The 22,541-nt window shown below is 39.4% G+C and overlaps 2 protein-coding genes across 3 annotated transcripts; both read left to right on the top strand.

Annotated features, from left to right (window-relative positions):
* Positions 1-619: 619 nt before the first annotated feature.
* Positions 620-1,432, top strand: fabp4b (fatty acid binding protein 4b). The gene is made up of 4 exons (XM_057833193.1): positions 620-787; positions 880-1,055; positions 1,121-1,222; positions 1,319-1,432. Exons 1-4 carry the CDS (start codon positions 715-717, stop codon positions 1,370-1,372), a joined length of 405 nt encoding a protein of 134 aa, XP_057689176.1. The 5' UTR covers positions 620-714; the 3' UTR covers positions 1,373-1,432.
* A 3,826-nt stretch (positions 1,433-5,258) lies between these two features.
* Positions 5,259-21,573, top strand: LOC130914203 (protein FAM8A1-like). Of its 2 annotated transcripts, none has more exons than XM_057833188.1 (5): positions 5,259-5,735; positions 8,305-8,425; positions 9,589-9,712; positions 11,276-11,415; positions 17,395-21,573. In XM_057833188.1, exons 1-5 carry the CDS (start codon positions 5,264-5,266, stop codon positions 17,666-17,668), a joined length of 1,131 nt encoding a protein of 376 aa, XP_057689171.1. In that variant the 5' UTR covers positions 5,259-5,263; the 3' UTR covers positions 17,669-21,573. The 2 variants fall into 2 exon arrangements, with proteins under 2 accessions (XP_057689171.1, XP_057689172.1); XM_057833189.1 differs by having other exon boundaries at positions 14,223-17,543.
* The last annotated feature ends 968 nt before the right edge of the window (positions 21,574-22,541 follow it).

The raw sequence follows: 22,541 nt of genomic DNA, 5'->3' as shown, positions 1-22,541 counted from the left end.
CTCAACCAAAAGCAATGTAAAAGAAAGGTGAATGCATGCCAAGACACACCAAAGATGTGACTTAAATTCTATTTGGTAAAAGGTTATTCTAGCATATAATGACAATGAACATTTTTTTTTTTTTTTTTTTTTTTACAATACAATATTATCCCAATACACATTATTATGATCATTTTCATTTTGTTTGAGCATTTCCATTTTTCTCCAAATAAAATATTTTGAATTATCATCATTTTCATTTGGATTTAGGAAGTAAAGCTTTCAGTAAAGTACAGAGTAAAATTAAAATTTTCATTTTAACTACACATACAGTACTTAATAAACCAATGAATCATAAAACTAGACAAAATTACACTTTTAAAGTATGTTTATTGAATTAGTATTTAAATATCCATAAAAATTGTTATTTTTGTGCCAAATTTAACGAAATATATTTATTTAACAAAAGAATTCAGAATAGGGGAATACTTCTTTGTCCGCTTCAGACCCACACACCAGAATTTAATTTGAAGACAAGCCCCTTAATCTCATTGTCCCCATGGCAACAGCACCACCTGCTCCTGATTGGGCAGCTCCGCATCAAGCACGCGCTCACCGGGCTTCAAATATGACATTTCCTCAGTGTGTCAATCTGTCTTCTTGTCTGCATCCTACACTGAAAGGGAGTGCTGTATTTTGGGCTTCTGAGCCACAAAGTCAACTTCAAACACCGCCATGGTAGAGCAGTTTGTTGGAACCTGGAAGCTGGCTGCCAGCGACAACTTTGATGAATACATGAAGGCTCTTGGTAAGGATAAACTTCAAAATGACATAGTTTAAGTTAATGATGAGCTTGTTTTAAAGTGGTGCTAATCAAACCCAATTTTGTATGGAACGGAGGTGTGGGCTTTGCCACCCGCCAGGTGGGCAATATGGCTAAACCCAACCTAGTGATCAGTGTGGATGAAGCGGGCTTCATTACAATGAGGTCAGAGAGCACTTTCAAAACTAAAGAAATAAAGTTCAAACTCAACGAGGAATTTGATGAGACCACGGCAGATGACCGACAAACCAAGGTGTGTTTTAATAGGATGCATAGACGAGTCATTTTGCAAGAAATGAAAGCGAATGCTGTTTGCAGACCATTATTACGTTGGAGAATGGCAAACTGGTGCAGAAGCAGGCATGGGATGGAAAATCTACAACGCTGGAACGAGAGATCCAGGATGGCAAACTAACAGCTGTAAGTTGAACGTTTTCAAAAAGACTGTACCTTTTTTTTTTTTTTTTTTTTTTTTTTTTTTTTTTTTTTTTTTAAATATGTAAATACTCTTTACAGAAATGCATCATGGGTGATGTTGTTGCAATGAGGACCTATGAGAAGGAGGCTTAAATCTAGTGAACTGTAATGTTGAACTATTAAAACAATTGCAATAAAATCTGAGGAACTGTGTGTCTTAGTTTTTGTTTTTTTGTTTTTTCTCCCCTTTCTCCCCATTAGGGAGTCGCCGTGGATTTTAAATTATACATTTAAGTTTTGGGCCTCAGTTGTGTAATAATTGCTTGAGTGGTGAAATCCCTTGAATTTAATATTGAAAAGCAATGATTGTCGTTGTATCAGCAAATAATAAAAGGCTTCGAGCCGACCATGTGAACAGTCTTTAAGAATTAGGTTTTAAGTCTTAGAGCTTAATAGGAATTTGGGGTCAACCGACCAACCTGGTTACTTCGGCTAGTTGTCAAACGACTACAGACTTTGTTTAAAAAGGGATTTTGTCATTCACGAATAGGTCGCCCTGGGTGACTTGGATGTCTGAAAACCGAACTTGCTGGTTTTTATTCTCTACAATGGGCTTTTGTTCAAGCAAGGGAGCATGCTTTTATCAAAGTAAATTCTTGTGACAGGAGGTTGGCTGGCCAAATCTCTTGTTGGGGTCAAAACTTTGACCCCCACACTTACAAGGGCTCCTGTCTTGAATGCACAGACTGGAAGTAAAGCAAGTGCACTTGTCCTAATTAAGCTTCTTTGGGGCAGTGGGTTCCCGTTGTGCTAGACTGCATGCACTTGTTGACTGCATGGGGAACATATCCTCTTCAAATATGTACTTTGAGGTCAAAATTCCATGATTACTGTATATTCAATATTTGGTATTTGAGTAATTTCATCAAAGGTTCTAGCCAGCACTACAGCATACAGCCTAGTTTGTGATTTCAATGCCAGTTTTAATATTAAGTGACCACTGACCAGGTACTACAAAAACAAAGGACATTGAACATTTTTGTTCTACATTTTATGCAAACTGTTTCGTTTGAAAATGATCCCATTTTAACTTTCGTGTAAGCAAATAAGGACAACTAAGACTAGGATGATTAAGGAACTTTTACAGGGTTTTCCCCACATTCAATTACTAATATCAATAGCCTGAGATACATATATATATATATATATATGTGTATATATATGTATATATATATGTATATATATGTATGTGTGTGTGTGTGTGTGTGTATGGCAGACAAGACTGAAGCAGTTTCTGCACTTGCACTCATCAATAAAACTCTTAAGCCAAAACTGTTGTTATAACAATGTCTATATGCTGCCATAGCAGATTCATGGCGCATTAAGCCCCCGAACTAGTTTTAATTTGTGAGTTTTACCCTGGAAACCCCAGTTTACAGACGTCACGCAACCGCTTTTATTTTAACCTAGCCATAAAACGAAGGTAATTATATTATTCAAAATTTCTTTTTAGCTTAGAATAATCAGTTGATGTCTAATATTTCGTTTAAAATATGCGAGTGAATAATTTCTTTTAAACTTTTAAACAAACGACGTCACAATGAGGGAAAAAAAAAAAATAAAAAAAAATGGCGTCTGTAAAAAAGCCAGAGATCTAACTCATAACTATCACTTAATTGTATTTTTTTTGTATTACTGTCGCATTTTCTCAGATAAATCTATCCAAAGAAAAATTGAAAAGTTTAAAAGGGTAAATGTGTGAAAACATCTCGACCACTCCTTGATGTCTGCGATTTCTGCATCGCGACCCTTGTTATATGACAATGTTTCACCCATAAAATCCCCCCAAAATCCAGCTGTGGCCATTCACAGCTGTCTTGACACTCACTGATACCTGCTACATAGTTTTTGGATCGAAACAAGGTAAGTACGCGATCTCGTTGAAGTCATGGCGTCGGTAATTCTGCTCTCGCGTGCTCTCGCCTTCAGATAGTTTTTTTAAACAGCAAAACCCTTATTTATTTATTTTTTTAAAATACCCTCCTGTCCAAATTTTTTCTTCCCCCAGAAAATTTGAGATTTTAAGCTTTCCAATGATGTATCACACATGCATATTGGACAACTTTTAAATTTGGCCCTATTGGGGATTGCAGAGCGGAACTTCAAGTCAACTGAGTGTTTTCTGCCATATATATATATATATATTGCATATTTTCAAGCCCGTCAATGGGGGGGTGGGCAACCGGGTATGTTGTCCCCAGCTTCAGGACCATAGGGGCCCCTGAATTACCCTTAATTTTACTTTATTCAGATCTTTTTTTTAAATATCTGATTAAATGTTCTACTCGATATATATATATATATATATATATATATATATATATATATAAAAAAACAACCTTAAAATATTAAATATTGACCCTCCCCCCCACACACACACACACAACACCCCACATGCTCTGTTTGAGCAGAGAATGGTTTGACCCCGCTCTGGCGCACTCAAGGCTATACTATATACGTGCCCTGAAGTGGGAAATTAGTCTGTCATTGTTATAAACTCTAAACATGGTGAGTCGTAATAGATCGGGTGCGCAAAAAAGAAAAAAAAAAAATCAGAAAAGTTTTTAAAAGGGGGACAAGAAACCAGAGAATTAGGGCTAGAGTTGGCTGTGGACAGGTGATGTCGGTAAGTGAACAACAGTCGCAATGAACGTTTACATTCGCGATCACTGTGACCAAAGCCCGATTCGAGTCCATCATGGGCTGCTTGTAGCCTATTGAGCTGCGGTATGAAAAGACATGCTGCTTGCGTTGAGCCGAGGAGAGAGAAGGTGATGGGAGATCAGGGATATGTTTTAGTCTGTGGAGAGCAGGTGCGCAAGACTGAACAGACTCTGGTCCGGCAGATAAATTTATCTTGGGTTTACAACCCACTGACAACATTAACAACCTAGCCATGCTCTCCATTGAGCCTGAGCTTGCTCAAAAACTGGATTTCACTGATGTTATAAATGACTGCTGTCAAAAAATCTAGGCGCATCATTGTTTGAGGGCTTGATAACCCCAGGGATGTGGAGGGGGCAGGCACAGGATGTTTATTTATACTGCTTTGTTGCTTAGCAGGCAGGCATATCACTCTCAATTGTATTGTATTGTAGCCTCCATAGGACAATAGATGGAAATTGTTTATTTATATTGTGTCACATCACATTACACTCTGTTAAATTTCACTGTCCATCTCAATTTGAAAATTTACACTGTCATTGCTTGCAAAGCATTAAAAGTACTGCGTTTGTTGTCATGGCAAGGGTGGGGTGGGTGGCCTTTAATGGTCTCTTGTCCCCGGGCCCCTGCAAGTCTGTTGACAGCCCTGCATATTTTAATATTAGTTTTAAAAAGTTGGCACTAGACACATACAAGTAGATGACTCTTGGGATTTGCGTGCTCTTAAGTTTTTTTTTTTTGTTAAATTCACAACAAATACAAATATACAAACATGGAGTGAACAATTCACATACAGTCAGCAAATTCACAACAAAAATAATAAAAGGGTCAGGGCTATTTTTCAACAGAAGCTATATTGTTTGCAAAGTTTTACACAGTGAGGGTGAAATTTTGCCAAAATTAGTTCTTCTAGTTCTTCACTGATGGATAGGCCAAACAAAATGTCTAAACTATTTTCAATGAGGGCTCAACTTGAGTTGATAAATTTGTTCTGATCAACCTAAAAGATGTAAGAGTAAGCTCTTCATAATGTATTTCTGAACTAAAAAATTCTGCAGCGCATAACTCGTATCACGTGACGTTCTGCAGCTGACTGCGCTCAGTGCGCTGTCGTCAGTCAACTTGGCCCGTACTATGTTTTATCTAATAGGGGAGTAACAGAATCTGTGCTCTTTTTATCGTACTTTTAATTTTTAAAACCCGTATTGATTTAATTTTAACTCTTAATCTGTATTTAAAAGAAAACTTTAGAAAATTAAAAAAAAACATACAACACGTTTGAATTTGCAACTCCCCTCTGGCCTCTTGTGATATTCCGGAATGACGTCATGCCTTGCGTCACCCTTGTCCAACATGGCGGACGCGGAAAACACAAACATGGAACCCGATAAGAGTAAAGCTTCTCCTAATGGACTTAAACGACGCCTAGAAAGAGATTCACCGAGAAAATCCCAACGTAAGAACGACAAAGATGTACCTGAAAGCTGCACTACCGCTGAGTATTGCGAGAAGTTGCAGGCATGGATGTGCCAGTACTCCACCGGCTATGTGACTTGGCAGAGCTGGCTGGCGGCGTCAGCTGCTATGTCCTATCCTTGTGTTCTACAATCGGTCAATGGAACGTCAACGGCACGTCTCGATTCTAACACCCAGTACGCCAGTGTTCCGCTGACACATAATGCGATTCCCTCAGGCTCTTCAAGTAGCCGAGAAGGTGAAGCTGCGGGCGGGGCTGCAGTCCCAACTCAGCCGCAGCAGTTGCCACAGGAGAATGGAAATGCACGGAGACCAGGTAAAAGAAGGATAAAATTCAGTATATTCTAGGGGTGCACGATATCCAGTTTTTGAAACATATCGATAACTTCCTGCTCCTTAAGGACGATACTGATACGATAACCGGTTATATATAATTTTAAAATGTATATTCACCTGTTTTTGAACACCTGTAGGTCAAAAATACTAGTGGTGGATTCAGCATAGATTTGCCTTTGACGTAACCAGAATTTTCATGATGACCTGAACATTATTGGAGGAGACTTCTGTTGTCTTGGTCCATGAAACAACTTAACCTGGCATTTATAGGACAGCAAGCCTATCAATAACCAAAAGGCCTCTCAATAACTTGTAAACATAACACTATAAAATGCAAACATTTGCTAATTTCCATAGTAAGGTTCATCACTCAGTGATGGAAAAATAAGGTCTCTAGAACAGTAACAAAACTTTGCATACTGGCAAAAGTGGGGAAAAAACCCGCACACATCCGGATCAACAGACACCGTGCCAAAATTAACCTTAATAGGCCCCATAATATGTAATGTTATTGGATTTATTAGGATGATGTCATAATTCCTATTATCTGACCGATAATTATTAAGGGTGTCAACAATAATCGATGCGGTGATGCATCCCGATGCGGGGCAGGGACGATTCGATTCGATGCGGGCAACACGCTGAATCGATTCAGCGCATTTTAAAATATATAAGTACGTTCAAAAATCTTCCCTGCGCAATTCCGGTGATGCAATGGATTTGGTTTCCCCATTTGTATTGTTATTCTCATGTTTACCTGTAGAGAGAGCTACTTTACATTCAAAGCAAGCCCGTAGAGGTTAGATCGGGCCTAAAAAATTCCAGCCCAATCCGACACGGCCCGCTGGTATTGAAGCCCGACCGGCCAGATCAATTAACTATAGATTTGCATGCCCGAGCCGAGTGATGCGGAAAAAAAAAACGTAGCAGCAGCAGCAGCAATTTATTTTCATTTCTTCAAGTTTTCTTACTGTTTAAATAGTCTACATATTTTTATAAGAGTTATAAAAGCATTTACACAACGAAATAACGCTGGGAAAGTTTAATATAAAAAAAACACGCTTTTGCAGACACACAGAGGAGAAGATTCGAAAGGATCACATTTGCCTTTGTGTGCATAAATAAAGGGTCTTTCCTAACAAATTCTCAGTTGGCAGACAAAAAAAACGCAAGTTTACTCAATATTTAAATAGTCCACATATTTTTAAGAGATTTATAAAAGCATTTACTCAACAAAATAACGCTGGGAAAGTTTAATATTTTTTAAAAAACACGGTTTTACAGACACACAGAGGAGAAGATTCGAAAGGATCACATTTGCCTTTGTGTGCATAAATAAAAGTGTCTTTCGTAACGAATTCTCAGTTGGCAGAAAAAAAACGCAAGTTTACTCAATATTTAAATAGTCTACATATTTTTATGAGTAATATAAAGCATTCACACAACGAAATAACGGGAGGAGAAGAAGAAAAAGAGGGCTGCGCCACAGCCCTCTGCGCATTAAAAAAAAAAAAAAAAATTATTAGTCCGGCGCGGCGGCCCGACCCGACCCACTGAAACGTGAATGCTTAACATTTCGGGTCGGGTCGGGTTCGGGCACAAGATCTAACCTCTATGCAGGGGGGGCGAGGAACCCAAATCCGCTTCCTCACCGGAGTAACGTCACAGACAAGCGCAGTTGTAATCGAGAGAGCAGAGAGATAGGACATAACATAACAATGGCTGAAACGGAGAAAGAGGGAGCAAGAAATATTATAGATATAAGATAGGCTAGGCCTACATTTTACTTTTGTTCTACATTGCAATTTAGTTGATGTTTTGTTTGCAACTGAACTGATCCCTGGATTTATATTGCGATAAAGATGCTGCTGCACTACAATATTTTCTTTGTCGTTTTCTTTAATATTTACTTGAATATTTTTATTGATTGGTCGTTGTGACTAAAATACAGTGACTGTTATTACTGGTTTTGCACAGGAGTTCAGATGTTGCACTGTGTGAAAGGCTGCTACTGTGTGTAAAAAAAAAAAAAAAAAAAGAGAAAGCCCTGGTCTCATTCAAAGCACCAATTAAATGCTGTGATCCGTTTTTTTGTTTTTTTTTAATATGCACATCTGAAAGTATTTTCATTTGGTTCCAACCAGGAGTGACACAAGAGCCAATAAAAAGTTGTTTAATGTCTGTCCGCTTGTGTTGGCTCATGATTCACGAAAAATATGCTTTGCTTTACAATTTTAATGCATCCAAGGCTTTAATGCATCGCAATGCATTGCCGAATCGAACCGAATCGAATCGTGACCCTCTGAATCGAATCGAATCGAATCGTGGCCCTCCGAATCGTAATCGAATCGAATCGTGAGGGCAGTGCCGATGCACACCTCTAATAATTATTGGACCGATAATTATCGTGCACCTCTAATATATTCAAACATGCAATTACGCTAAACTTGTCAATCTTGAGTTTCTTGGAATTTTATTTCTAGATTTTCGTAGTAGGTTTCTCTGCTAATTTCTGGATAACGGAGTATGACTTGTATTCCACTCTCCAGGTCGAGAGTACACCATCCCCTCACCTCTCCAAAGACTCCTGGCTGAAATTGTGGACTTCTTTATACTGTTTTTCATCAAAGCATCGATTATCATCAGTATTATGCACCTGAGTGGAATCAAGTAAGTTAATGTTGTGGCTAGGAGTGTGACAAAATATCGAAATGGTGATATATCATGATACTAAGGTTATCGATATGCTCCTGCCAAGAATCGAGACATCGTTTTAAAAAGGTGTCAATATTCAAAAAACTAAAAGGAACCAGGAAGTTTCTACCAAATTCTTCGACCATAATAGTGTCTCAGTTAACTATATGGCTTCCATTGACTGCATTGGATGCCCAGTCAGTTAAGACTGGTTTTATTCCCCCTTCCCATTCTTTCCGATTTTTGGGGCATTTAGAGGTCACTTTCTGTTAATTTGAGGGCATTTACAGGTCATTTCCTGTTGAGTTTTAGTCACTGCCTATTCATTCCTGGGTCACTTCCTGTTCTGTTACCCAAAATCAACAGAAAGTGACCCATAAAATGCCCCCAAATCAACCGGAAGTGACTGAAAATAACAAGCAATGACCTGAAATAACCCAAAATTACCTTTTTGCCTGGCATTGGCTGTCACTGATGACCATAGAAGTGGGAGTGGCTGCCGTTGACGGTGCTCCACGCCCAATCAATTTAGACTGGGAACGTTCATTCATTCGGAACCAGAGCATTCACAATCATTCTTTCCGATTTTCAGGGCATTTCCAGGTCATTTTTTTGTTCATTTTAGGGCATTTAGAGGTAATTTCCTGTTGAGTTTGAGTCACTGCCAAATCATTTGGGAGATTCGTGGGTCACTTCCTGTTTGTTAACTCAAAATAAACAGGAAGTGACCCATGAAATACCCCAAAATCAACAGAAAGTAACTGAAAAGCAACAGGTAATGACCTGAAATGGCCCAAAATTCCCTCAATGCCTGGCATTGCTTGCCACTGACGGCCATAGACGTTTAATCCGTTTGAAGTGGGAGGGATGGCAGCGAATGAAATTCGTTTATTCGCTGCCACCCTCCCACTTCAAATGGATTGGACGTCTACTAGTGATTAACTCATTACAATTCACAGCACAAGTTTGTTTTTCAGTTTATTAGTTTCCTGAATGTAATCGTTGTATCGTATCGTGAGCTTTGTATCGCAAATCGTATCGTATCGTGAGGTACCAAGAGGTTCCCACCCCTAGTTGTGGCAATGGTGTTTTCTGATGTGTATCATACAAATGGTTTCCCTTGCTTTTCTTTCTTTTAGGGATGTGTCCAAGTTTGCCATGCATTTTATCGTGGATGAAATAGATGAGGAAACGTCAATGGAGGAGCTACAGAAAATGATGCTGGTTGCTCTTGTGTACCCGATTTTAGTGTGTTTTTATGAAGTAAGGCATCATGACAACTTTTGATATTGTATTACCCGTTAATTCAAAACAATTCATTTGATTGCCGATGTTTCTTATTTTCAGTCTTCAGTCTAAAAACTTTTTCTCGATAGAGTCACACACCGATTGAGGTCCAATCCAATTTGATTAATGCCAGTCAACACATTTGAAAGGAATTGATGTCTATCACTGTCAATGGCAGTGGATGAATTAATCATGCATTAATAGATCAAATTAATCAACAGCTTATTTGATACTCGTTTAGAGCCAATGAATAACTTTAAATTGTGCAACATTTATTTCAGTTTCTCAAGAGTAAATATTTGATTTTTGTAGTCGTCAATGAAAGCAGACTTACTTTTGTTAATCAAAATAAGACATTTGCAAACATCTTTTGTGTTTGGGGTGGGGGAGAGGGGGGATCAAATATTTTCCTTTTTTTCTGGCATGCTATGAACCAGACTAGTAACAATCATTTAAAGGAAAAAACTATTTTAATCTGCTATCCCATGAGGTGCCTCAGTTTATCCAGAGTACTCTGACCATGAGACCGGGTACACACTGAACTGGTGAACCAATTTCAGGCCAGAGTTATGAGTTAGGACATTAATTACGCTTGCATAAGATGCAAACAATTTTCATCCTGGAAGTAATATTCGAAAATGTAAACAATCAAAATACTTTAAAATGACTGTTTTAAGTAGAGGTGCGACACAATATTAACACTAATTAGATTATTTATGATTAATCTTGATTAATCACTTTTAATCGCATAGCAATAATTGTCCCAAAAAAGCTACATTTTGAAATTAAAAGGAATTTAGTGAATGAATGAATCAAACAGTATACTGAGGGATAAAATGTAATAATTGCCTTTTGATTCATAACAGTAGAAAAACAGTCTGAGCAATGATTTAGCTGAAGTTCAAGTGCCATTTTAGGACTTTTTTCCTAGAACAGTCCAACATTTAAATGGTAAAAAAAAAACAAAAAATACATTAGCACAAGTCCACATCTTCATTTGTCTGGTGGAAGAACCAGAAAAATAAAGGGTAATTTTAGAGGTCTAAAACTCCAAGTAACTTAAGCTAAAATATAGAAGTGAAGTATGTCAAGAATAGAACATTATATATATTTGCACAAAAACTCCATATTTTTACCAAGGTATTGTTTTTTTTTTTTTTGGTTTTTTTTTTTTTTTTTGTGAATGAAATGTGTGTTTTTTTAAATTGGCTTTTGCGATTTCGTTGACCATTAGCTTAACTAATGTAAAAATAATTAGTCAATGCACCTAAAATTGTAATTCAGTGTTTTTAAAATGCAGTATTTTTTTATTAGTTAATTAGAAATAATTTAATTTTTTTGTCATTAATCAGTTAAAGTCCCAACCATAGTTTTAAATCTTTATGATTGTCACATTAAACAGGTAGTGTACAGACGATGTATACATATTCAACATGGTTCCCATACATTTACTTGTCATAAGTGGATACAACAACTCTATATATTAGCACCTTTTTCCTCTGAATAGCAAGTTAATCTACCAGTAACATTTCCTTGCAGATCGTATGTATTTGGGGAGCAGGAGGAGCCACTCCGGGAAAATTCCTTATTGGGCTCAGAGTTGTGACATGTGACTCATCCGTACTGGTTCAGCCCAACCGGGTCCTTGTCGTGCCGGCAACTGATGTATCTCTATCTGCGTAAGTTCAACAAATTTATTGTCTGTGATAGGATTTGAACCCCCCCCAGTATTTAAGTAATTTACAATTACTTCACGAACTCGTTTCTAACTAAACATTTGCAGATGAAACCACCAAACAAACAATATTATGATATGATACGATACATGCAGGTATTACTGCTGCAGGAGCACACCCAGTTGCTTCCTGTTTTTTTTTTCCCTCTTTTCCAGCAAAGTGCACGTATAAATGACTCGCTCAGTAAAGTTCCAATACTTCTGCTTTACATCATTTGTGTCAAGATAAAAACATGGGTTTCAGAATAAAATGTTGTCTGAATGAATGATCTAAAAGTGTCTGGCAGACAAAACACACCCGCGGGCTGAATTGAATCCAATGGCGGCTGGTTCAGGGCCATCAACCGTTTGTTTGACGCCACTGAGCTCATATAAATTGCGGCACATAAGTGTTGCAAGTTTTCCATTACTAAGTAATTCCTCTTAGCAATGATTATCTTAGCAAGTGGTGGTCTCTTCATTACACACCACTCATTGCTGACTCAGAGGATAGTCACTGTGTATAAAAACGAGGTGAAAAGTTCAATTGAAGTCACTCTTAAAAGGGAGCGTCATTTAGTTTCAGAGAGTGGGAGGACACTTAAGTGTGTGCCTCCATAAAAACATCAAGCATTAACAAGTTGTCCATTGTTTATTAGTTATAGCTTTCAATTATCCATCAGTGGAGCAAAAACAAAAGTGGTGCTAAGCAATGTGATTGTTTTACAGTATAGAGCGTTACCTCTACATGACAATTTAATTCATACCAGGACCTGGTTTGTAATTCGAAATTGTGGTATGTCGAGCGGGATTTTCCCATGAGAATATATTATAATTCAATTAATTCGTTCCACAGCCCAAGAAATCTACGTTAAATCCTGAATAAATACGGCTGGTACAATTACTAATAGCAAGTGCACGTAGCAAAACAAATGAATTATAAATACAAAATATACATCGGAATAATAATAATAAATGGAAATTTTAAAAGGCTTTTTTATTGTCACCTCATAGGGAAACACAGACAGAAAGACTTGTAGTTCTTAAAAGATAAATGTTAGTGTGAGTTATAATCTGATATTTAAACCCCTCCTAATGTTTTCGTTTTTATAAAATTAAAAAAACTAGTTTAACTAATTTTCACTTCAACACTTTCTTGTGTACCGTCTTCAGAAGACGCTTCTCCCTTGGATGACACCCATGCACACCAATTTGATGTAGAGTGCGGCGTGTGGTCTGAGCACTAACAGTCTGACCCCCCACCTCTTCAATCTCTGCAGCAATGCTGACAGCACTCCTATAATGAGTCACATGACATTTTGGAGGGAAAATGACAAGCAGTACTCAATTTTGACATTTAGGGATGTACATTTTTTCTAATGGGTGTACTTACTTTTGTTGCCAGGGTTTAGATATTAATGGCTATATTTTGAGTTATTTTGAGGGGAAAATAAATTACAGTAGTACCTCTACATACAAAGTTAATTCGTTCCAGGACCTTGTTTGTAAGTTAAAATGGTTGTACGTCGAGCAGGATTTTCCCATAGGAATACATTATAATTCCATTAATTTGTTCCACAGCCCAAAAACCTACACTAAATCCCTAAAAAATACTTCTGATACTATTACAAATGGCAATTACACATAGCAAAACAAATAAATTATAAATAAAAATCGGAATAATGTAATAATAATATTAATAATTCTTGTAATAATGTAACAAATCGGGTTCTAATGTGACGGACTTTTTTTTTGCTGTACCTGAACGCACCGCGGGACTGGCGTGCCGGAGACAGAGTGTAGAGCTTGAGAGTTTCACATTTTGCTTTCAATGTTTTCTTGAGGAGACCTTCAGTTGCGGCAGACAGTCGGCGTTTTGAGTTGAATAAGTTGTGAAATAAATGATAAAATCGTGGCGAAGCTGGCGATTTCTTTGGGGATGTTACCACAATAATAATTGTCAGCTTAATTTATGAAGACTGGCGAACGGTGGTTGGAGGAGGACCGTGGAGATGTATTCTTGAGCCAGTTCACAGATGCACACCACATGCTCACATTTTTCTATAATTTGCAACTCCATTTAAAAGGTAAGCGTCACCTTTTTCTTTGTTTCACCACGTGTACCAACCTTTTTGAAACCTTTTGCGTTGATTTTTCTCACAAGAAAATGTGCCGTACGTTCATCTGCGGTGCTGTCATGTCGTCGTATTTCGAGCATGTCGTCGGATGTAGAAACAAATGGCAAGTCAAATTTTACGTGGGATGTCAAAAAGATCGTGTGTCAAAGCGATCGTATGTCGAGGTACCACTGTATATCTATTATACAGTGTACTAGTATAAGCTGCACTCAGACTACTTTTCATTGTGTCAAAGCGTCATTTTGTCAGTGTTGTCCCATGAAAAGATTTACTTAAATATCTGCAGATGTGCAAGGGGTGTACTTACTTTTGTGATACACTGTACGTGTTGGTTAAACCAGCTATTGGAATGGACCCTTTGAAAGGAGCAATCCTGCACATGCTCCCTTCACATGGAATCATTCGAATACAGGAAGTAGGTGTTGCTGTTTGAGTCAAGTTGCAAAACAATGCGCAACGCCTTTGGGGTGAGGATAAAACTAAATTAGTGTTGTTAAAAACGTGAATATTAAGTCTTAAAAGTACTGAGGCACCACTCTAGGATGTTAATTTGAACTTTCTAAAGGAAATTAAAGGGGGTAATTTGATTACTGTCCTGGTCTCTTAAGATGCCTCTTTCTATCTTTCCTGACAGATCAACCGTGCGAGCCCTAAGCAAGAACTTTTCAATCGCTTTCTTCTTCCCGGCTTTTGTGACGCTTCTCTTCTTCCAGCACAACAGGACTGTGTATGACATGGTTGCTGGCACTATTGTTGTCAAGCGCTCCAGGGTTAGATGACCCAGACGTTAAGCGCGGCCGACTGCAGAACGCACCGCATCAAGTATTTGAAACTAAATCTGAACCTTCTTTCATGAGGCCAGAGAAGGTCTTAAGGATCGGTACGCCACAACCTGCGTTTGGTTCACGTCTGACCAAACGGCTGCATGGTTCTATGTGCCAAATTCATGTCACTTTTTAAAGTTGAGGGGAAAATAACGTCTGCTTTTTTCATAAGCACATTTGCCTCTTTTTAAAATACTGCTTGAAATCAGGGGTGACAGTGTTTGTTGACTTTTCAGTTAAATTAATCCATGTATTATGATAGCTTAATTATGTATCTGTAGTAATAGTTTGAAACGTTGAGGTTTTTAACTGTGCTCAGTTTTGCAGATGCTCAAGTTGTACTATTTATTTTCTCAATGTTTTGCAAGCTTGAACTCTCACCTTGGCATGTTCTAGTAGTCCACATGAATTTAAGAGAAATAAGTAGAACATTGTAGGAAATGTTTCGCGTGCTATTGTGGTTCAATTCATCGACGGGAAACCATGAGATGCCAAAGTATTCCATGATAAAATCTTAATCTCAGCAGGCAAACGTTATCAGAAAAAAATGAACATGCTCAATGATCATACAAGTGTTACAAGAAGCACTCTTTATATTAAAATTTAAAAGCAATACAAGTTTTGATGACGACGAAAGGCATAATGTGCAGTAAATTCATGTCTGTTTTTTTTTTTTTTTAATACGGTGTCAAATTAAGTTTGACTGTTAAGGTTCACTAGTCATTTTTTAAATTCTAAATACACGATAAATGTTTGAAGATACAGTAAGTGCTGATAACACGGACAGGCGGAGAACAACTGAGTGCTTGTCGGAGCTGCCAGGATTTTTTGGGGGCGGGCCTAAAAAGGTGGGTAGAGGGATGCCACCTTATATAATATTTAAACAGTTCTTGCTTCTGGCCTTATTAAATATAGTCAACAATTTTTCATTAACTCAAATTTGGCGGGATTGTTAACACTTTTCTTTGAACCAATCAAACAATTTGTTAATGTTGACCAGTGGCGCCACCAGGAGGTGGCCACATCCCTCTATAAATTTGTTGGCCACCCCACTGGCCACCCTGCTTGCCAGTTCATTGTTAGATTGAAGTAGCATCAGGTATGCAGTTCATCCCAAATACACAGCCAGGCAAGCCGTTGCTCCTCACATTCACAGTAGACAGCAACAGTTCATTGCATGCGATTAGGTAGCACAAATCGATGGATAGCTCACTTCAATGAGACACCAGTGAACGACACAAAAGTTAGGAGAGAAGACAAGTAAGTACACTGCTGGCCAAAATTATTGGCACCCCTGCAATTCTGTCAGATAATGCTCAATTTCTCGCAGAAAGGGATTGCAATTACAAATGCTTCTGTTGTAATATCTTCATTTATTTTGCTTGCAATGAAAAACCACAGAAGAGAATGAAAAAACAAAGTTTTTTATGTCTCTGGGTCAGAAGTGGGGTCTTCCTTGGTATCCTACCACAGAGTCCCTTTTCATTCAGACGCTGACGGATAGTATGGCTTGACGCTGTTGTACCTTGGGACTGCAGGACAGCTTGAATTTGCTTGGTTGTTAATCGAGGTTCTTTATCCACTATACGCACAATCTTTCGTTGAAATCTCTCGTCAATTTTTCTTCCCTGTCCACATCCAGGGAGATTAGCCACAGTGCCATTAGCTTTATACTTATTAATGACATTGCGCACGGTAGACACAGGAACATTCAGGTCTTTGGAGATGGAATTGTAGCCTTGAGATTGCCCATGCTTTCTCACAATTTTGCTTCTCAAGTCCTCAGACATTTCTTTGGTCTCTTTTCGCTTCTCCATCCTCAATGTGGTACACACAAGGACACAGGACAAAGGTTTAGTCAACTTTAATCCATTTTGACTGGCTGCAAGTGTGATTTAGTCATTGCCACCACCTGTTATGTGCCACAGGTAAGTAACAGGTGCTGTTAATTACACAAATTAGAGAAGCATCACATAATTTTTCAAAAGGTGGCAATACTTTTGTCCGGCCCATTTTTGGAGTTTTGTGTAAAATTATTATTATTTTTTTTCCATTCTCTTTTGTGTTTTTTCATTGCAAGCAAAATCAATAAAGATATTACTTGTAATTGCAATCATTTTTCTGGGAGAAATGGAGCATTATCTGACAGAATTGCAGGGGAGCCAATACTTTTGGCCAGCAGTGTATATATCAGAATCAGGGCTGCAGCTATCGAATATTTTAGTAGCCGATTAATCGATGGACTAGTTAGTTTGAATAATCGAGTAATCGGAAAAGGAACAGGAAAAATTAAAAATACGTGAGCTGAGCTTCAAACAGTATAATTTTTTTTTTTTTAAATGAGGATCTATGTACAACAAAAGAACAATTGGCTAACTTACATGGAAAAAGTCCGGTAGCTTAAGTGCTATAAAATACTAGTTTAAATTTTTTTTTTGTTTGTTTTTTTTTATACAATACTCTTAACAAGTGGTTCAGACACATATTCCCACAAAAAACAGCTAAATATACCGATAAACTAAATTATGAATTCATTAAAAAAACATTAGGTCAAACAAAAACTTAGCTTACGTTGGTCTTAACAGGGAGCAGTTTGATTCAGCCATGTGAAAAGAGACCTACCACAGGGAAGTGTACCAACCCTAATCAATAAAACTAAATGCTTTCAAAATAAACCATTACAACACCACTTTAATTAAACGAAGACTCGAATCAACAAAATTTAATTCGAATATTTTTTTCTGATCGAATACTCGAGTTAATCGATTAATCGTTGCAGCACTAGTCAGAATATTTCTTTGTATAAGAAAGGGAAGTATATGCCATTGTAATGTGCTTTTTAAGAGCTAGATGATGCTGTTACACACTTGTTTAAGCAGCTCTTTGTGTCCGACTTGTCACTGAGTACGTAGTTAACGCAAGCCGCCGTTGGTCAATTTTCAGATGATGAAAAAAAAGTCAACAGACATTTCTTATTTTCAGAAGAAAATTAGCACAGGAGGAGAGAAAGACGACAGGGGAGCAACAGAGGCATAGTGAGGAGGATGGAGGAGAGGAACAGACAGAGCAGCATGACGTTGATACACAGCCAGCATCAATGATAGAGCACAGTGATGAGGATGATCAGACAGCAGCAGAACAGTGTCAGTCAGCAACAACACTGGTCACAAAAGCAAGGCAGGACTCTGCAAAAGCAGGTGTTCGACCTATTCCTGGACCAACAGGGAAAGTTGTGACTATGTGGCCCTTACAATGAAATTGATGGCTAAACTAGATGGTAACGTCATTTAGAGAATTTTTAAAAAGTGTTTCCACTGTGCCACTTCAAGATTTTAAGTGGCCTCATCAGGCCACCCCTATGAAAAATTTCTGGAGGTGCCACTGATGTTGACTTCCACTGGTGTGTCCTTTTAAAATAAACACAATCTTTGTTTTGCGTGGCACGAGTCTTACTGGTTTAAATGCGAGTGTGCTTGCTTTTAATTGATATTTTATTTGGGGCTGCCTCTTGAACAATACATGTCACAAAAAAAAAGATTAAAAAAAAACAAAAAACGATGCCCATAGAATGGAGCTCTCAGCAAATACACTGAAGTCATTGCAGAAGTATTGTTACTAAGTGGATGACGTCAGGGATCTTTGACTTTAGAGGTTCCAACCTAAAGCCTGCTTTTGCTTTTTGTACAAAAAAAAAAAAAAAAAAAAAAAAATCCCACTAAATTCTTGTGAGAGAAAGCTTGGATACTGCTATCACAAATGTGTGTGCTTTTGTCCAGATGACCACTTAACCACAAAATTTGATTAAACTGTAATAAAGTATTGATTTTTAAACACATATGTGTTGTGATTTGACTGCTTTAATGGCTTGTCTTTATCAAACATATTTGCATATTCAAGCAAAAACATTTTAGACCCTGTTGTACAAAATTGCTGTCAGTGCATAGCATAAATGATTATTTCAGATCAAAGGTTATCAATACTTGCCATATGGTGGTTTCAAATTGGCAATACTTATATTTAAGCATAACTAACTCTTTTAAGAAATAATTTTTCTTGTGTATAGAAAGTAACATTTAAATTGCATCCTTGGAAATTTTGCTCCCCCTAGTGTACATTCATAAATGATTGATACGCTTCATTGCAATCCTTTGTAGAAACACTGTCCAGGATGCAGTGCGGTTTCAAGCCATTGCAATCGTAAAGCATAGGTCTTATATTAGAAAATACACCTCCTGTTTGCTCTCTATGGAAAAAAAAAAGATCGCTTGAAGGAGCAAAACCAGATAGTGGGCACACAACTTCCCACACATGCCTCTCCATATTAAAATGGTATAATCTATTAATAATTGTACATTGCCATGTCGTGGCTCTTATTCAGCGTGAGGATGTGCTAGAGGGCTATTTCTGAGAAGGTACCGAATCGTCGCTCGAATTTATGACAGGCCTTTGTACAATATATCTTCCCATGGGTTAACCAAGTGTCATCGCTTCCCATTACCTAAACAATAATTTATTTACGCTGCTGTGAGAATCGACATTGCGTTTGTAAATTGGATTCATAGTTCCACATCACTTATACCAAAGTAGATGGATGACTCATCAGAGTAGTAGATGCCTGGAATAATTGTTTTTTCTCAAATCTTTCACTATAACTGTCATTGAGGTGAAGTTAGAAGTAGTGATGCAGTATTACATACAGGTAGGGGTGCAAGTGGTCCGGTATGCAGTTCTGTAAAAAAAATTTGGGGCCGGAATGGGGCAGAACGGTGCTTTGATTCCGAAACTATGACTGCAACTGTCAAAACCCTATTTTACAAAAAAATCGGCCAGGCTGCCACACATGCATCTAATCTCCAATAAGAAAACAACCTTCCAACGTCTGATTTATATTAGCAAGTAGGAGTGGGAACCTCTTGGTACCTCACGATACGATACGATTTGCGTTACAAAGCTCACGATAACGATGATCTGACGATATGGCGATACAACGATTATCGATTCATTGATCAGGAAATCATTCTAGGATATTCTACAAACAACCAATTAACAGAAAAACAAGCTTCTAGTGTGAATTGGAATGATCCATCTGAAGTGGGAGGGATGGCAGCTAATGAACGAATGTTAACGTCTATGGCTGTCAGTGGCGGCCAATGCCAGGCAATTAGGTAATTTTAGGCCGTTTAAGGTCTCACTGGAACAGCACCAAACAAAAGTTCAGCATCATCACCTCCAATGTACACCAATACAGATTCTTGACTCTTGACACCTTGTCCGATGCAGATTCTTGCCTCTAGACAAGGTGATGATGCTGGAACTTTTGTCTGGTGCCGTTCCAGTGAGATTTACAAAGATGATTGCCTGAAGAAGACATCAAAATTCACTCCCTACATGATAAAACCTTTTTAGAATTATATCTCGATTCTTGGCAGGAGCATATCGATAACCTTTTGGGATACAAAGTATCACGATATATCACCATTTCGATATATTGTCACACCCCTATAAGGAAGTGTTAACAACAAAAATAAAGGGCTTGTGTAGCGTAATCAGTTTCCACCGATATTATTTACTCCACGGACAGCACGAAGATCTCTCCAGTTTCAGTGGGGGTGTGCCATCTAGGGCACCGCACGATTTGATTTGATTACGATTCAGGGTGCTATGATTCGATTATCGAACGATGATCATGGTGTTGACTGTTATTTTGATGATCATGATTAGCACGATTATCGATGCATCATACTGTACTAATGAATAAAGTAGCCAAACAAATTAATGTCTGTAATTTATTTGAAATATCCTAATGATTCAACATTAACGATGGAAACGTGCCCATACAACAAAAAGCTGCGCTTGTCTTTTTTTTTTTTTTTTACAGGAAAGTGCAAAAACATTAATAATTTCAAACGCAGTACTTATTTCTCAATTAACAATAGTTTAAAAAAAATTTACTCTATTGGAATGAATTCAACGTTTTCTGGAAAACAACTTGAGAAATAAGACTTCTTTTAAACAAAACATTTTTTTCACAGATTTCTGTACTTTTCCAAAAAAATACATAATCAACTGTCTTAACATTTACTTTACATTTTTAACATGTAAGTGTAACATGGAGAAAAAAAATCATCTCCTACTCAGCATCATTGCTGTCTTCACTATCACTACCATTGCAGTTATCATTCTGAGTCATCACCCTCGTTTGGAGGACCTATCTCGCCAGCGACCAGTCGTTGCTCAACTCACTCATAAAGTGCGCCGTTACTGTGTCATATGATTCTGTAGCAACTGAAGTCCACGCATCACATGTCAGAGCTGTCCTGCATGCTTTCTTCAGTGATTCCAGCACTTTGGTTTTGGTCATGTACTAGTAGTACAGTTCAGGAACAGTTTTACAGGCAAAATACTTCTGCTTTTGGAGTTTGTATCCGGGCTCCAGCGACCATACCAGAGCATGGTGTTAACGGCCGAATATGAGCATAAATCCTTCGCGATAAAGGTGACAAGATTTGTTCTGCCCTTTCAGAGTTACGGGGATGTTTTGACAGTCCTTCTTTTTTTTTTTTTTTTTTTTTTTTTTTTTTAAAAACCTGTCCTGTTCAGCTGTTTGACACAGAAAATGGAAGTCTAAGTGCCCGGATTCTGAACAGTTTTAATGTTTCACATGGAGAGTCTGACATACTCCCATTGTGATCATTCAAAATACCTTTGTATTATGACAAAGCAGCGAACAGGAAGGGATTATGGGGGGACAGAAGAAAAGAAATACAAGAGAAGAAAAGAAACACATACACAAACAACAACAAGAAATACATTGAACATCTAAACTAGTTACTAATATGCTGGTGCTATCGTCAGCGAGATGTATTTCCGGTTTACACCATGTGGGGGCCAATTGGCCAGTGAAAGAGGAGAATGGGGGTGGGGGTGTCTATAAGACTATAAGCTAAGTGATTGAAAGGGGTAGAGTGTACACAAATCAGTTCTGTGATCTAGAACCCAGTAATCGTGTGAATCTCTTATGAGTGTAAGCCCGTTGGCGACCAACCCTACGCCGCCGCATCGCCAATCCCGGCACCGGAACCCCCAACCCGAGCATGCCCTACCACATCCAGCAGCACGCAAGCCCCACCGGGCGCGGGACAGCCACGCAGACGGGCGGAGAAACCGCGCGGGCGCCAACCCAGGGCCACGGCCCCCACCCAGCCTGCCCGGGGAGGGAGGGCGGGCGCGGGGGTGGGGGGGCCATGCGCAGCCCATCCCTCCTCCCGCCGCCCAGCAAAGGAGCCACCGCCCCCCCCCCCCCCCCCCCCGGGACCCAGGGTGGTCCCCCGGGCCACCCGCGTGCCCATCAACCGGCCTTCAGGGATGGCAGGAGGGGACGCATCACCAACCCCACGCCTACACCCACCCCCGCCCGCCCACCCGGGCCACGAGCCACAGCCACAGCCCCCCAACCGGCACGGCACGCCACGGGACCCCCAGCGGCCCACCAAGCCCCAGGCAAGGCAGGGTCCCCCGCCGGTGCAGGCAACACCCCGCTGATACACCGGCGCCCAGCCAGCGAACCCGCGACGGAGCGCAGGGCGGATGCCCAGCCAGAGAAGAGAGGGGAAGGCGGAGGCAGGAGAACGCCCAGGAACTGCCACGGGGCGATGCAAGATCGGAGACCCGACCCCCCAACCCACTCCCGCGGCCGGCAGCCGAGGCAGAGGGGAGGCCACACCCCGGGAGCCACGCCATATAGAAAAAGTGTGGGACCCACCTACCACCCTATTACTGTGGCTGCCAGGTTCCCGACTGGCAGCCATCACCCAGCACCGTGATGGGGGTGTGAGGGGAGGGTAGTGCAATGTATGCATTAAAATAGGAGAGCTTGGCTTGGGGCAGTGGGACCGCAGCATGGAGTTTCTGTCCAGCCACCCGTCCCACCGCCCTTTGCCGGAGCTCTCCTGTGGAGTATGATGTGTGTGGTGCCTTTAAAAAAGGTGCAGGGATGGCGGGGCCTGTGGTGAGGAGGCAGCCGTGAGCCCCCCCCCCCCCCCCAACAGGTCCCAACCATCCCACAACCTTGGTGTGTGGTGCAATAAAAACAGGGGGGAGTCGGGCTGGGACTGTAAAGCCCCGTCCCA

This window comes from Corythoichthys intestinalis, chromosome 4 (assembly GCF_030265065.1).
Source record: "Corythoichthys intestinalis isolate RoL2023-P3 chromosome 4, ASM3026506v1, whole genome shotgun sequence".
Classification (NCBI taxonomy): domain Eukaryota; kingdom Metazoa; phylum Chordata; class Actinopteri; order Syngnathiformes; family Syngnathidae; genus Corythoichthys; species Corythoichthys intestinalis.
The sequence above is the reverse complement of the archived record's forward strand: the minus strand, read 5'-3'. Positions and strand labels throughout refer to the sequence as shown.